Source organism: Leptodactylus fuscus, chromosome 7 (assembly GCF_031893055.1).
Source record: "Leptodactylus fuscus isolate aLepFus1 chromosome 7, aLepFus1.hap2, whole genome shotgun sequence".
NCBI classification, from domain to species: Eukaryota; Metazoa; Chordata; class Amphibia; order Anura; family Leptodactylidae; genus Leptodactylus; species Leptodactylus fuscus.
In genome coordinates, this window is record NC_134271.1 from 40,464,457 (window position 1) to 40,478,109 (window position 13,653).

The following is a 13,653-nucleotide window of genomic DNA, read 5'->3' on the forward strand; positions in this document are numbered from 1 at the left end:
CAGTGGAAAGGAAGGGATAGGATTTCACATAGGTCTGCCAACCATGGGCACTCATGGTGCAGAAACTGAGGGAGCTGACTTTTATGAATCCTTGGGTTTTGGAGATGGAAGTCCATCAAAGGTCTCTGCTGCTCACACACACTGCTCAACATATGGTATCTAGGGTTTCAGCGTGTGGTGACCTCGCACAACAGCTGGTGCTTCAGGCAGATGTAGGTGTTGCTGGAGTCTATTGAGGCTAGCAGCAGCTACTGTAGAGTTGCCAAAGTGGGCGCACAAGCGCCACACTTTAACCAGTAGCTTGTGTAAATTGGGGTACGTTTTTAAAACCCGTTGCACTAATAAGTTGAAAACATGGGCAGGCATGGACTGTGTTGGATGCTCCAGAGCCGCTACCAGGTTTCAGCCATTATCACACACGAAAAAATGCCTGGGCCCAGGTGCAGCAGCAAAAACCACATTGCCATATCATCCTGGATGGCATCCCTCACCTCGCAGGCAGTATGCTGTCTGATGAACTTCAGCAAGGCCTACTGACGTCTCCCCACGCCAGCGTTGCAGCATTTCCAGCTCGTAGATGGGGTCGATTTAACAGCAGAGGAGGAGGGTGGTGTTTCAGCACTCCTGCCAGGAATATTGGGCGGGGAGACAAGGCAGGCCGCCACAGTTTGCGACCCGGTCCAGCCTCAACTACATTTGGCCAGTGTGCCGTGATTGAGATGTAGCGTGCCTGGCTGCATGCACTTGTCCAAGCGTCGGTGGTTAAGTGGAATTTTGTGCAAAGTGCAGAACTTAGGGCCCGCCTGATGTTACCGGACACGTGCTGGTGCAAGGCTCAACTCACCCTAAGGGCCAAAAACACTGCTGGTGAATTTCGCTCAGTTCCAAAGGACTCTGTGTTTATATTTGGCTCAGATTTGGCTTGGTTTCGGATCTACATCTAAAGTACTGGAGCATGTTGTTTGGACTATTAACACCTGATCAGAACCCTGTATAGGTAATGTAGAGTCCCATATTAGAGGACCATTACTGGTAGTAGTGGTTGCAGCCAATTTTCCACCTTTACGGTCCTCTAAATAAAAGTTACCCCCAGGACTTGATGCCAAAATGTTATCAATTTCCCAATCAAAAGGTCAATGTCTGGGTCCTCAGTCCAATCCACTGCATCAATCCCACACAATGAGAGTGATGGTTCTGGAACCATCATTTTAGGGGTTAACAATTTTAAAGGGGCTAACACTCTGCTGGTGCAAGGCTCAACTCACCCAAAGGGCAAAAAACACTGCTTTTGCAAGGCTGAACTAAGTTAAAGGGCCTAAAACTCTGCTGGTAAGAGGCTGAAGTCACCTCAAGGGCCTCCATCTCTGCTGGTAGCTCAGCTTATGGGCTTCTAACTTAATTTGGAAGGGCTCACGTTAAGGGCCATAAAAGTGAATTTTGGAAGGTCTCACCACATCACACACACACACACACACACACACTCACATACACAATGACAGTTAAGGGTGGGTACTGTTGAATTTCCCATTGCCTATTCCATCTGTGGTTGTCATGGGTAACGTGATTTAAAAGGGTGCTTGCTAATGTTTCTTTAGCTTAAAACTTGGGTTTCTGTCCATCCAATTGGGGAGGAAAGAAGGTTTCCAGGTATTTTTCCACTTTCACAGTGGGTTTTTTTGAGTGTGGAAAGTGTGTAGTTGATAGGCTGTGATGGTGGGGTAAAACTGAGACTTGGGCTTGTTAGATGCCCCCAGGCATGCTTCCCTGCTATCCCAGTTGCATTGCAGAGGTGTTGGCATCATTTCCTGGGGTGTCATAGTGGACTTGGTGAACCTCCTGAGTCGAATTGTTGGTTCCCCTGAAACTAAGCATTTTTCCCCATAGACTATAATGGGGTTCGATATTCGTTTGAATAGTCAAATATTGAGGAGCTATTCGAAACGAATATCGAATATTTCACTGTTGGCTCATCTCTACTAGCTGACTATTGCTGGACACTAATACGGGATGCACCAGACATTGAGTACAAAAGATGATCAGCAGCAAAACACTTTTCATTCATCTGAACTAATAACTGTGAACATTTACAGCTTCATAATCACTAACACGTGTTGGGAGTCTTCGATATATTCCAACACACGTAATCTCATGTTTCTCAAAATGTCTACATGATACAGACTATCCGAGATTATATTTCTGCTTAGCTTGAATGGGTTTATCATTATTTAGCATGAGCAGCACACACCTGCATCTACAAACATTGGCGCACCTTCCATGAGGTGACCTGAATTTTTGCTCCCCTGTCCACGTTCCTGTCCTGGCTTCCCTCTACTGCCACCTGTAGGTGGCACTACACTTACGTCACAACGCTGAACAAAGCCGGCATGCTATGTGCTGCATTCTTTAGCGTCGACTACAACGTGCTCTGTAGGCAGCAAGCGAGGACGGCCTGGACAGGTAAAAATTATCTGCCAATGGGGCAATGTGTCCTAATTAGGGGGGGCCCAACACACAACCAAAGATAGTCGTGGGAGGGGAGCGCCTTTCTATAGTTTGTCTCAGGCAGCAAAGAGCCCGAGTTTATCCCTGTATAAGTATTGTGCTGCTTACAGTTCTACCTTGCTTATGCTCTGCAGCACAAGGATTGGGAACAATCATTCCTATGAACACCTATTCCCAATAATTGGCCGTGTAAAAGTTCCCAGATCTTTCTTAGATAACTACCCTGGACTAAGTATTGCGTTGTCCTTAGCTGATTGAAGACCATGGAAAAGTGATTGGGTAAAGGATATATTGATTTGTGTCCCACCTATTTTTATAGTTGTATATGGATCCCTGTATAAATACGGTTTCGATGGACTTGCCCTTTATACAGATTACTTGCCCTTAGTAGATATCATGTTGGATCTTAGAAGATGCAAATTGCTTGGAGATGTAAAGTCTTCCCTGGCAACCCTTGCTCAGGTGGCGTCACCGATAACCAGAGGGCACGGGCTCAGATGTTTCATCTATAATGAGAGCTCTGAAGGCCTTGTTTGTGGCAGAGGGTCATTTCTGCTTCTTCTATTTTCTTTCATTGCTGTTAAATCCTTTTATTTGATTCTCAGCCTTTCTTATTTTTGACTGGGACTATTTTTCTGCCTCTTTCAACTCTCCTTCTAATTTCAGAAGAATAAATAATCAGAAACTTGTCTTGGCTCTTTTTGTGAGACCAAATGAAGCCCAAGGAAAACTAGCTATTGCTTGTGGAATGGCTCATAACAAAAGGTCAATGAAATGACATGCATTGTGAGAAAATATACGAGATTGTGGTGTTCGAAGAGCCTAAACTTTAGACTGTAATGATATTGCCATTTCCATGCACTCGGACAATGGTAGATTGGTAGATGGTGGTTACCACCCACTTGGCGAATAAGAGCTAATTTATGTACAACTTATCAGGGGACGTATCTTATGAAAAGGTGGAAAGACTTCAGAATAATTGTTCAGGGGCACAGCAGTAATCCAGTAAGATATGCCATATAGTAGGTTTCCTCTAAGGACAACTCCGACAATTGTTGCATTATACTTATTCATTAAGAAGTCATTCAGGCTCCCTATGGATTGTTTTCTAGATTTTATGACTGCTGGTTGAAGAGTAATGGCTGCCAATATGCATCACTGGATTGATCTTGGATCACCTTAGTTCAGTAATACCCCCAGGGGTCTAGGCTTTATGGCAATAATAAAAGCCGAGACGTAGTTGTATTACAGCTGTGTAAAAACTTGTCTTCAAGTAAATTCAAGGAAACTTTGACGAGGACAAGGAAAAATGTGAATCCTGGCTACGTACAGTAGTGCCAACTATGCCAGTTATATATAAACAAAGGATCATGAATAAGTCATTGCAAAATGCATTTAAAAAGATGATGGTAGAGAATTCCACATTTTCTTCTGACCCGTATCGCAGCAAAGCCATTTAAGCTTCCTTAAGAAATGGCTTTTCTTGTGTCATAAAAAGGTTATAGACTTCATATACTATTTTTGTTTTTCAGACACTCTCCTTTGATTTGCACCAGAGACTCTCTGACAACGAGAATACATCTTCTACAGTGAGTATAGGATATGACAGGAGGAACATTCTGATGGATCTTTAATCCCATTTCCTTTGCGGTAGGACGTAGGCTGATGTATAATTACACAGTCACCGTGGTATCATTTGCAGAATTTCACTCCAAGGCTGCAAACGCGCTAGCTTTGCTCTGACATTTTGGCGAGATGTCACAAGCAGTTTTGTATGTGTCACAATTTATTTCTTCAGACATATCCTGCCTGCAGCTGCTCCTCTATTATCTATCCTTGGCAAGGAATTATATCAGGAGTTTGAGCAACTTGCATACCTCAGTATATCTTTGTATACTTAACATGTGTAATTTTGTAACCTGCATAATGTTGGTCAATTGCTGCTATAAAATTCCTTTAGTCAGACATACGATCGCCCTAATATCTTTGTGCCAAAGTCATAGAATAGGTAAGGGAGTTAATCTTTCCTGACTGAGCTTGGGCTGCTTTCCTATTCTCCTCTCACCTACCCGTACTATCTTTTTCTCCTGTCTTGTACAGTTGGTATCAGAAAGAAGTAAAATGGGCCCAACTAAAGATCTGTATCAGAACTGCAAGACACAGAAAAAAAACCTGTTATACTTAACCAAATTTAGATCACCAATGGAATCCTAAGGGTTTGTTCACACTAATGGTGGATGTCCGTTCTGATAGGTATTAGTTTTTTTCTTTTAACGGACCCAATCATAACAGACATTAAAGGGGTTGTCCACGATAAACTGATAATTAACCCCTAAACTAAATCTCCCCCCCACCTAACTTCTAATTTACATCAATTAAAAAAAATCTATAATTACTATAGATGAGCGAGTAGGTATTCGATAGAATACTACAGTATTCGAAATACTCATAATCTTTTGAATACTACTCGCTATTCACAGTAAAGATTCGATTCAGAACCAGCGTTGATTGGCCGAATGCTATACAGTGTACAGCATTCGGCCAATCAACGCTGGTTCTGCCAGAGGCTCATCTGTTAAGAGGCGGATTCTAAGATCGGACCACAATGGAGACTGCTGTGGTCCGATTTTAGACTCCGCCTCCTTACAGACAAGCCTCCGGCAGAACCAGCGTTGATTGGCCGAATGCTGTACACTGTATAGTATTCGGCCAATCAACGCTGGTCAATGCATTCCTATGAGAAAAAGTCAGCTCCCGCATAACCGCAAGCTGCCAGCTCTCCCGACTAGCAAGGACGAGCCTGCTACAGAACCAGCGTTGATTTGCCGAATGCTATACAGTGTTTACACTGTATAGCATTTGGCCAATCAATGCTGGTTCTGCAGGATGAGTAAGGGCCGGTTCACATTAGCGCTTGCCTCCCGTCTGGAAGGAGTCTGCAGGAGGACCCCCCAAACGGAATATCAGCGCAACTGCAAGCGCTGTGCAGTTAAAGCGCATGGACTCCATAGACTATAATGGGGTCCATGTGCTTACCGCGCACTGCCCGCACGAATCATTCATGTGGGCAGTGCGCTGCAAGCACACGGACCTGTTATAGTCTATGGGGTCCGTGCACTTTTAACTGCACAGCGCTCCTTCTAAACACTCTCCTCCTGCTTCTTGTGGACTTGGTGACTCTCCTTTAGTCGAATAGTGGTTTCCCCTGAAACGAGCATTTTTTCCCATAGACTTTAATGGGATTCGATATTCGATCGAGTAGTCAAATATTGAGGCTCTACTGGAAAGGAATATCGAATCTTGAATATTTCTCGCTCATCTCTAATAATTACCGACAGGATCGCTCCAGGGACACTTTCTGATAATCCAGTGATGTCCATTTCACCACTTCCAAAACAGAACGTCACCAACACTGTTCCCCCTCCCCTATCCTCATCAATACTTACCAAGCCTTCCTGTGTCCAAGGAATAACTCCTCCCACTCTTCCGGTCTTCTAGTAGAGGGTGGAATAGCTTAGCTGGGGAGAGTGGGAGGGGCTAATAATGGGCGGGATAGATAATCTTAGTAATACTATGAGGGTATAGTAATGGGTGGGATTGCTAGTCAGTGAGAGTGGGAGGGCTAGGCTTAGTGAGACAGGCAGGGTGGGATGGGCTAGGCTAGTGAGAAAGAGGGGTTTGTAACGGAGTGAGGGAGGAGGGGCTGAGTGAGACGGAGTTAGTGCAGCAGCTACGCAGGAAATCTGCACTGCAGGAAGCTACAGCATGTAAACAAACACAGAAGATACAGCAGCAACCAGAGACACCCAGAAATCACTCCAATAACTGCTAAAGGTATATGGGTGTGTTTATTAACCCATCACTAGCACTAACACACCTTTATAATAAAAAGATTTTCTGCCTGGAAAACCCCTTTAACGGACACTAACTGATGTTAATGTGTCTGCTTTTTTAACTGATCCATTTAATGTAATGATGCACATTAGCATCAGTTAGTATCCATTTTTATACTATCCATTTTTTGCGCTTTTTTTTTCTTCTCTCTTAGTATGCGCAGGGGGGAAAAAACTAACACTAATAACACAGTATAACGGACACTAGTCCATTACCCATAGACTTTAATATTAAGAAATAACGGACGCCTGACATCCATCTTGAAACCGCTATTTTTCACGGACACAAAGGTCCTGCTTGCACCAGATAAAATCCCATTGAAATGAACGGAATTTTTACTGGATTTGTGATGGTTCTGCTAGTGTCTGTTGCTAGAATCTTGTAACTGACACTAGCAATGCACATTACTGACGGTCACCAGTGGTAGTGTGAACAACCCCATTAATAGTAAAATTCAATACAAAAATAGAATATTAAAATTATGGAAAATTGTATACAAGTTTATTTATTTGGTGTGTCTTTAACAAATTGCTGCTCTTTACATGCAACCAGTCCTCTGAAATACTCCTTTTATTGATGTCTTATATCCATTCCCCTCTGCTTTTCTCTCCAGTATCTTTACTTGGTACGACAAGAAATGCAAGTTTCCCAGAAATCTGTTGGTGAATTTTGCAGTTCTCTGAAGCAGTATCTAAAGAATGTATCAGAAGAATGCTTCCAGTGAGTGTATCTGATCTTAAGATGGCGTCTCTTGTTTTTTCTAGTAATGAACCATATAGATGTATAGAGAGAAAGAATGTATAATAGGCCTAGAATAGGGAGGACATAGAAATTCAAGGAACACCAAAGAGGGAACGCTTGTGTCATGTACCACTTGTAGGCATTTCTTTGGATTCTCTAGAATTAGGTAGCTCATGAGTTCTAGATCTGGTTTAATACAATGAGCCTTGAGTGGTATCATTATTACTTATGTTTGCTCTGGTGGGAATTTCCGTTATTTGTTTAGCACAGATTGTCCCAAATAATGGACAGCACATAGAAAATACGATGCAAATACCGGCAAAACAAACTTATATCAAAATGCTTAGATGGCTGAAATGTTGTACAAGACTACTACAAATTGTCACAAAGTATCCACTGCTGCTGCATCCTGTTATATAGTCTACCAGGCTTCTCCCCTTCCTATGACTTAATTCATACAAGGAGCAACTCCACAGCTGCGCCTAAGGGAAAGGTGCTGAGAAATGCGTGAGCTCTGATATGTGATGTGGCAGTGTTGTGTGATCCTACAGTGTATGAGTAGAATCAATGTGCTACAAAATGTGTGACTTTGGACTTGGCGCAATTCATAAATTTGGTATGCTAAGCTGACAAAATAGCTTTTTCCCAGTTATTGAACAAGTGCGCCTGTAACATGGTTTAACAAGTTGATAATAACTTTGACAAGCACAGTAAAATGGTGCAAATCCCGTCAGAAAAGCAGTGCAGAGGTAATGATAACTTCCCCCGGGGTGTTCTAAGAGAATTCTCAAGAGGACATGTATGGGACCTGCTGCAAAAACACTTAGCAAGGCTCAGAAACTGCCTGGCTGAAATATTTCTTTAGACATTCTGCTATCTCATAGGCATTGGGACGTAACTAGCAAAGATTGGCACCCCTCAGTATAATAGCAGTTTCAGTTCGGACTTATTTGGGCTGAACTAAACCTCCAGGCAAACCTCGCAAGACAAATCTTGAAAGGTTCGCCCAATAAATATCAAGTATTTACCGCTCCTACTTACTGATCCCCACTCCTACCCACGGCTGCCTCCACTTACCTCCGGAGGGCACTGTGTGGTCTATATCACATCCGTCAGCGATATACTGAATGCTGAACACACAGTATGTGATAAAGGAGTTTCTGTGTTTTTGTTGCAGATTTTGCAGCATTTTTTTTCAGACAAAATCTAGAGTGGATTAAAAAGTAATGGGAACTATAAACAATTATCGAAATCCAGGGGGCGTGGCCTGAGACACGGGGCCGTGCAGTCGCACTCTCTAAGAGCTCAATCTCTAAGAGCTCAATCTCAACGCTCAATCATCATTTGCTGCTCCAAGTAGACGATCAGGAAAATAGAGGTCGCCGTAATAATATTAAGCTCCGTGGCATCCCGGATGTTGTACCGAATGGTGAACTCCGCTCTATTGCCATTTCTGTTTTTAATACTGTTCTGTCTAGACCAGTGGACACGGAGATTACTATCGACAGAATTCACCGCGTGCTGGGCCCTCGGAGGGCCTCCTCTACGGATCCACGTCATGTCCTTTGCCGAGTACACTTTTTTAAAGAGGAGGAGGAAATTCTTCAGGCGGCCTGGCGCCGCGGTCCGGTTCCCTTCATGGATTCTACAATTTCACTTCTCTCGGATGTCTCCCGCCGCACTCTAGCTATGCGACGTCTCTTGAAACCTGTCCTTCGTTTGATTCTGGACTCGGGGGCCACGTACCGCTGGGGTCATCCCTTCCATCTCCAAGTCCGACGTAATGGAGCGGTCTTCACCTTGCACTCACCGGATCAGACCGCCCCGGCCTTGTCTCTCCCGAATTGGTTGGACTTTCCGCTCCCTGCTGTTCCTTCTGTTGGCCGATCTTCTTCACCCCCTCTGCCGCGTCAGAAGCTTCGTGGACTGGCCTCTCCTGTGCCTTCCCCTGGATGGGCAGTATCCTTACCTGCGGTCTAGGCTGTTTTTGGACTTCTTTGCTATGATCTCTCTGTGATGCCTTGTTTCCTTTTATTGTCCATACTGATACCCCCTGTTTTCTTCCTCTAACATAGCAGAGCTCCTCTGTGCGGATTTTCCTTCTCTGTGACTGTCCTTCATTGATAAGGCCTCCTGTCGTATTTTCCTTCTCTGTGCCTGTCCTATGTTGCTAGTTCTGCTTATTGCCTTTGGTTGATTTGCTCACAGTTCTGCTCATTTTTCCTGTTTACTCCTTGTGCTTTAAGTGTCTTGCCCTACCGGCAGCGGTTGCAGGCCCGGTTCTGTGGTTGCCTCCAGCGGTGAATTTATAAAAAAAAAAAAAAAAAAAAATTATCGAAATCCAAATCCACTCCTGGCTTTGGCTCAAAATAAAAAAAAAAAAAAAAAATTGGCAGCAAAATTTGCAACAAAAAAAACAGCTATTCCAAAGCATTGAGCCTGTCCTCTGACACTGGATCACTTGAGTGACCACACTCCGAGTCTATCCAAACATGAAGATTGTTGGCCAGGCAGTGCTAGTGAAATCTCCTAATCGGCACCCCCAGGGGGAGCAGCATCTGTATTAGTATTAGTCTGCTGCAGTTTTGGCTCCCAGGAAACCTTTTTGAAAAACATATCTAGAATTAGCAATTATTGTTTGTTGGAGCAGGACGTAAGATTTTTACCACAACAGGACAGAAGAACAGTGTGACCTTACAGCAGCCATATACTTAGATTGCTGTTGGACACACTGTCAGGCAACATCTATAGTTCCTGACATTCCCATACACATTCACACCATCTTGGCTAATAGTGACAGGGGTCATAGAAACTGCTGCCAGACACCTCTTAGATACACCCGGCCCATGCAGCTCAGTGGACCCCATTACTGACAGGACTGTTACTTTAAGGTGGAAGAAAACTCTATTAACAGCACTAACAAATATTGAGTTGTAGTGGAAAAAACTGTCCAGATGCTCCAAAGTTTGAAATTCTCATGTAGCTTCTTATGTCTCTTGTTTGTGTTTTCCATAGCGTAACTGCTGTGCGGCTACCAGATACCAATACTTTTATTGTGTATGAATTTTGGGAGGAAGAGGAGGAGTGGAAGAGGTCAGTATAATGATGTATACCTATTTAAAAAAAAACCTAAAGGTTTCTGAACCAACCAAATGTGTTCAGGCTTGAAAAATGGCAATTTGTCAAGTGAAAATGTAGACCATCATGTATCACATTGGAAATGTTGATATTCCAAACTGCTCTGCAATAGTGGAAACTAATGCCTGATGGGGGGTTATGTACGACAAAGCCAAATTTCATGGGATAGTTTTGATACATAAGATCCAGTGTCTGTTTGTTTATATGTCAATTAGACAGATGGAAAATGGACAACCACGGCATGTCTATCTTTATCTTCACCTTCCCTTCAAGTATCCATGTCACTCTAAAAATAAAATCTGAAAAAGCTAAAGTGAACCCTATAAAATTGCCAAAGTGCGAGATCAGATTGTGATAGGTCATTGGGGGGTTATTCATCATCTGCCCGCTTTTGGCCATACCTTTTGCAAGTGTGCCGTTTGTTAGACTAATTTCACTGTGGTGCTCAGTTATGAAGTCTGCGCGCCTCCTTGTTAAATGTTGTGGCTGTGTTAGTTTAGATGCGCCTTTTTTGGGCCATGTGTACTTTTGTAAAAAGGCACTGGTGTTGAAAAATTGCTCAATCACCACTTTCTAATGCATTCTAAACTGACGGGCTCTTATATGCTGCCTATGGACTGGAGCGTGTTTGTGCCTATAGGGCTCACAATCTGTATACCCTATCACTATGTCTTTGATGTGTAGGAGGAAACTGGAGTACCCAGAGGAAACCCACGCAAACATGAGGAAAACTCCTTGCAGATCCTTTTATATTCCATTATACTCACTAGGGCAGATAGTGTCTCGGTTTTAGGCAATGCATCTTTAGACTAGACAGTCCAAGTGTCTGTTGCAGTTTCATAGACTGGACAGTCTAACAATACGCGAGATTTAACATTACACCACTTATTATCGGCCTTAAAGTTCTTGCTGCATTTTTGGCGCATGGAGGTGCAAGGTAGGCTTTGCCCATTTCATGCAAGGCTACACTCCCTGGCACACAGTATGTTAGATATTTCTTTGGTGTAAATTATACCATAATTCTGGTGCATTTTGCTTAATAAATTTCCCCAATTATCTGTCTATAAATAGACATCTCCAGAGTGGACCCTGTAAAAAGTTCCAGCATGTGAAGGTGGACACACTGACCCAGCCAGAATCCATCTCCACTATGTTCGTGCCAGGTAAGTTCTGAGGCTCCCCATGGCTTTGGGTTATACTTTGCTACCTGCCCTCCCTTGAATACAGACTAAAACCCCATGAATTATGCCAGAACCTCAATTCTGAAATCAGGCTACCTTTAGTGGCTACTTGAGAAGCTCAGAACCTGAGAGAACAGCAATGTAAGAACTTTATATTGTCACGACTGGGTCCAAAGTTCTGTGCTTCCAAATATAAGAGTAGACTTTTCTTTTGACCAGGTTTGTAAGGGTTTTTTTTTTTTTTACCTTAACATCTAATCTGTTTTTAACCTTAGAGATTTACTTCTCAAACTGTTCTCCTTTAGGATTCTGGTCAGTCAATGTAACGGGAACAGCTCTCCATGGAGACTGTGTTAGTATATTCATAGCCATACTATACACATACTGAAAGAGACTATGTCACCCACTATAATATATTCTGAGCCTAAGGCTATTTTCTTGCAGGGCTGTCTATAGGCATGGTGCTCTATTGCCAAGTAAGAAATAGAGCCTTAGGTGGCCCAGAAGCTGTAGTTTAGGAAATTATTGGAACATGATTTATAAATGATGATTTTTTTTTTATATCTTATTTCTAGCTGCTTGGTGCACTCTCGGTCGAGATTGACCATACCACTTGTGAAGTTGATCAGAGTCTGGACGTGGCATCGTTGGCTCTTTGAGCATTGTGTCTCCATCTCACCAGGAGCCTTCAAAACCTTCTAGATGAGATGTGTCTCCTTCTGATGACTTTGTTCCAAGTGCTGTCTCTTAAATCCACATAGTGGGGAATGTATTTGCTTGTGAAAAAGGGAAACCCTCCTAGAACCAATATCCCATTTCTGAAATGCCTCAAAACATATATATATAACATGAATAAATGACCTTTAAGAAAGAACAGAACCGAGGGAATATCTAGGGGCTGATAAACTAGGTCTATAGCACAGATCCCTCTTGTGCATGCATGATCAAACCTCTTGCATTTGTACATTACTATTACTGTAGATAGTGTTGCCTTCTGGAGAAAATCTTAGAGTAGAACTATGTAACAGAAATACAAGTGAGCCAGCTGAAAATATTAACTCTATATATTGCTGGTGTCTTCTATTGGAACATATATACCATCGTGGTAGCTCTAATTGTTTTTAGTTCAGGTTGTACCATCTGTTGGACAGTGTTGTTCTCTGGCATCACCCAGTTATTTATGACTAGACACAGAGAGTTACTATAGCAGCTGGTACTTAAGACTATACTTCTTTTAATCCTGAAATGAATGATATGCAGGAACGTGGATTTTTCTCTCTCCCAATGTTATGTTTGATATTCTATAACTGTAATTTGATCACTATTCGTATGGGTTTTAATAGTACAATGCAAGTTGTTAAAAAAATAGCATTCCAAAGGAATTCTTTATGATAGGATATGTAAAGCCAAGATCATACTCAATAAAAGTCTTGGCACAACTTTGGATTTTCTGTTTTCAATCAAACCAATTCTTTCATGTTTTATAAAGTAATTCAGATTTTTTATTTAAAAAAAAAAAAAAAAAAAAAAAAAAAAACAACAACATTCTGGCATTATCCATATCCATTTTTGATGGAGTCATGAAAAGTTTGAAGCAAAGAGAATAAGACCCAGCATCAGAAGATTTGGGCTAAATTTAATCCTAGAGCAAGACTCGAACCTATAGGTTATGGATGGATGTCAATGGATATGTGTGCTCAGGAATTCTTTCCTCCCATCCATTATTAATTGCCAGAAATGGGACAAAAATCAAGTACAGAAAGGAGGGAAACATTCCCTGAATAAGTTCTGCTTAGAAAAATGGAAAAAAAAAAGAGGACAACGAGCGTACCATAGTGTAATTCAATTGTAAGGTAGGCAAAGAAATAAATTTTTCTAGGCTCACTTGATGTGGTTGTGATAAAGCACAACCTCTTGTTGGACGTTAGAACTAGAGATGAGCGAACAGTAAAATATTTGATATTCGTTTCGAGTAGCCACTCAATATTCGACTACTCGAATCGAATATCGAACCCTATTATAGTCTATGGGGGGAAAATGCTCGTTTCAGGGGTAGGCAACGTTCAATCAATTTATACTTACCAAGTCCACGAGTGAGGGTCGGGCTGGATCCTCCGAGAAGTCTTCTCCGTGCAGCGTCCCCACGGCGTCTTCCGGCTCTGAATTCACTGTGCCAGGCATCGGGCCTGGGCAGAGC

At 42.5% G+C, this 13,653-nt stretch overlaps 1 protein-coding gene across 2 annotated transcripts in view; it reads left to right on the forward strand.

Annotated features, from left to right (window-relative positions):
* Positions 1 to 12,868, forward strand: part of NECAB2 (N-terminal EF-hand calcium binding protein 2) — a 181,772-nt gene extending 168,904 nt beyond the window's left edge. The window contains exons 9-13 of one of the 2 annotated variants that reach the window (XM_075281816.1): positions 4,035 to 4,091; positions 7,010 to 7,116; positions 10,153 to 10,230; positions 11,347 to 11,438; positions 12,032 to 12,868. In XM_075281816.1, the coding sequence (XP_075137917.1) occupies positions 4,035 to 4,091; positions 7,010 to 7,116; positions 10,153 to 10,230; positions 11,347 to 11,438; positions 12,032 to 12,060 (363 nt within the window). In that variant the 3' untranslated portion in view covers positions 12,061 to 12,868. Of the gene's footprint in view, positions 1 to 4,034; positions 4,092 to 7,009; positions 7,123 to 10,152; positions 10,231 to 11,346; positions 11,439 to 12,031 lie in introns of those variants that run through there. The other variant, XR_012717232.1, reaches the window with a different exon arrangement.
* The last annotated feature ends 785 nt before the right edge of the window (positions 12,869 to 13,653 follow it).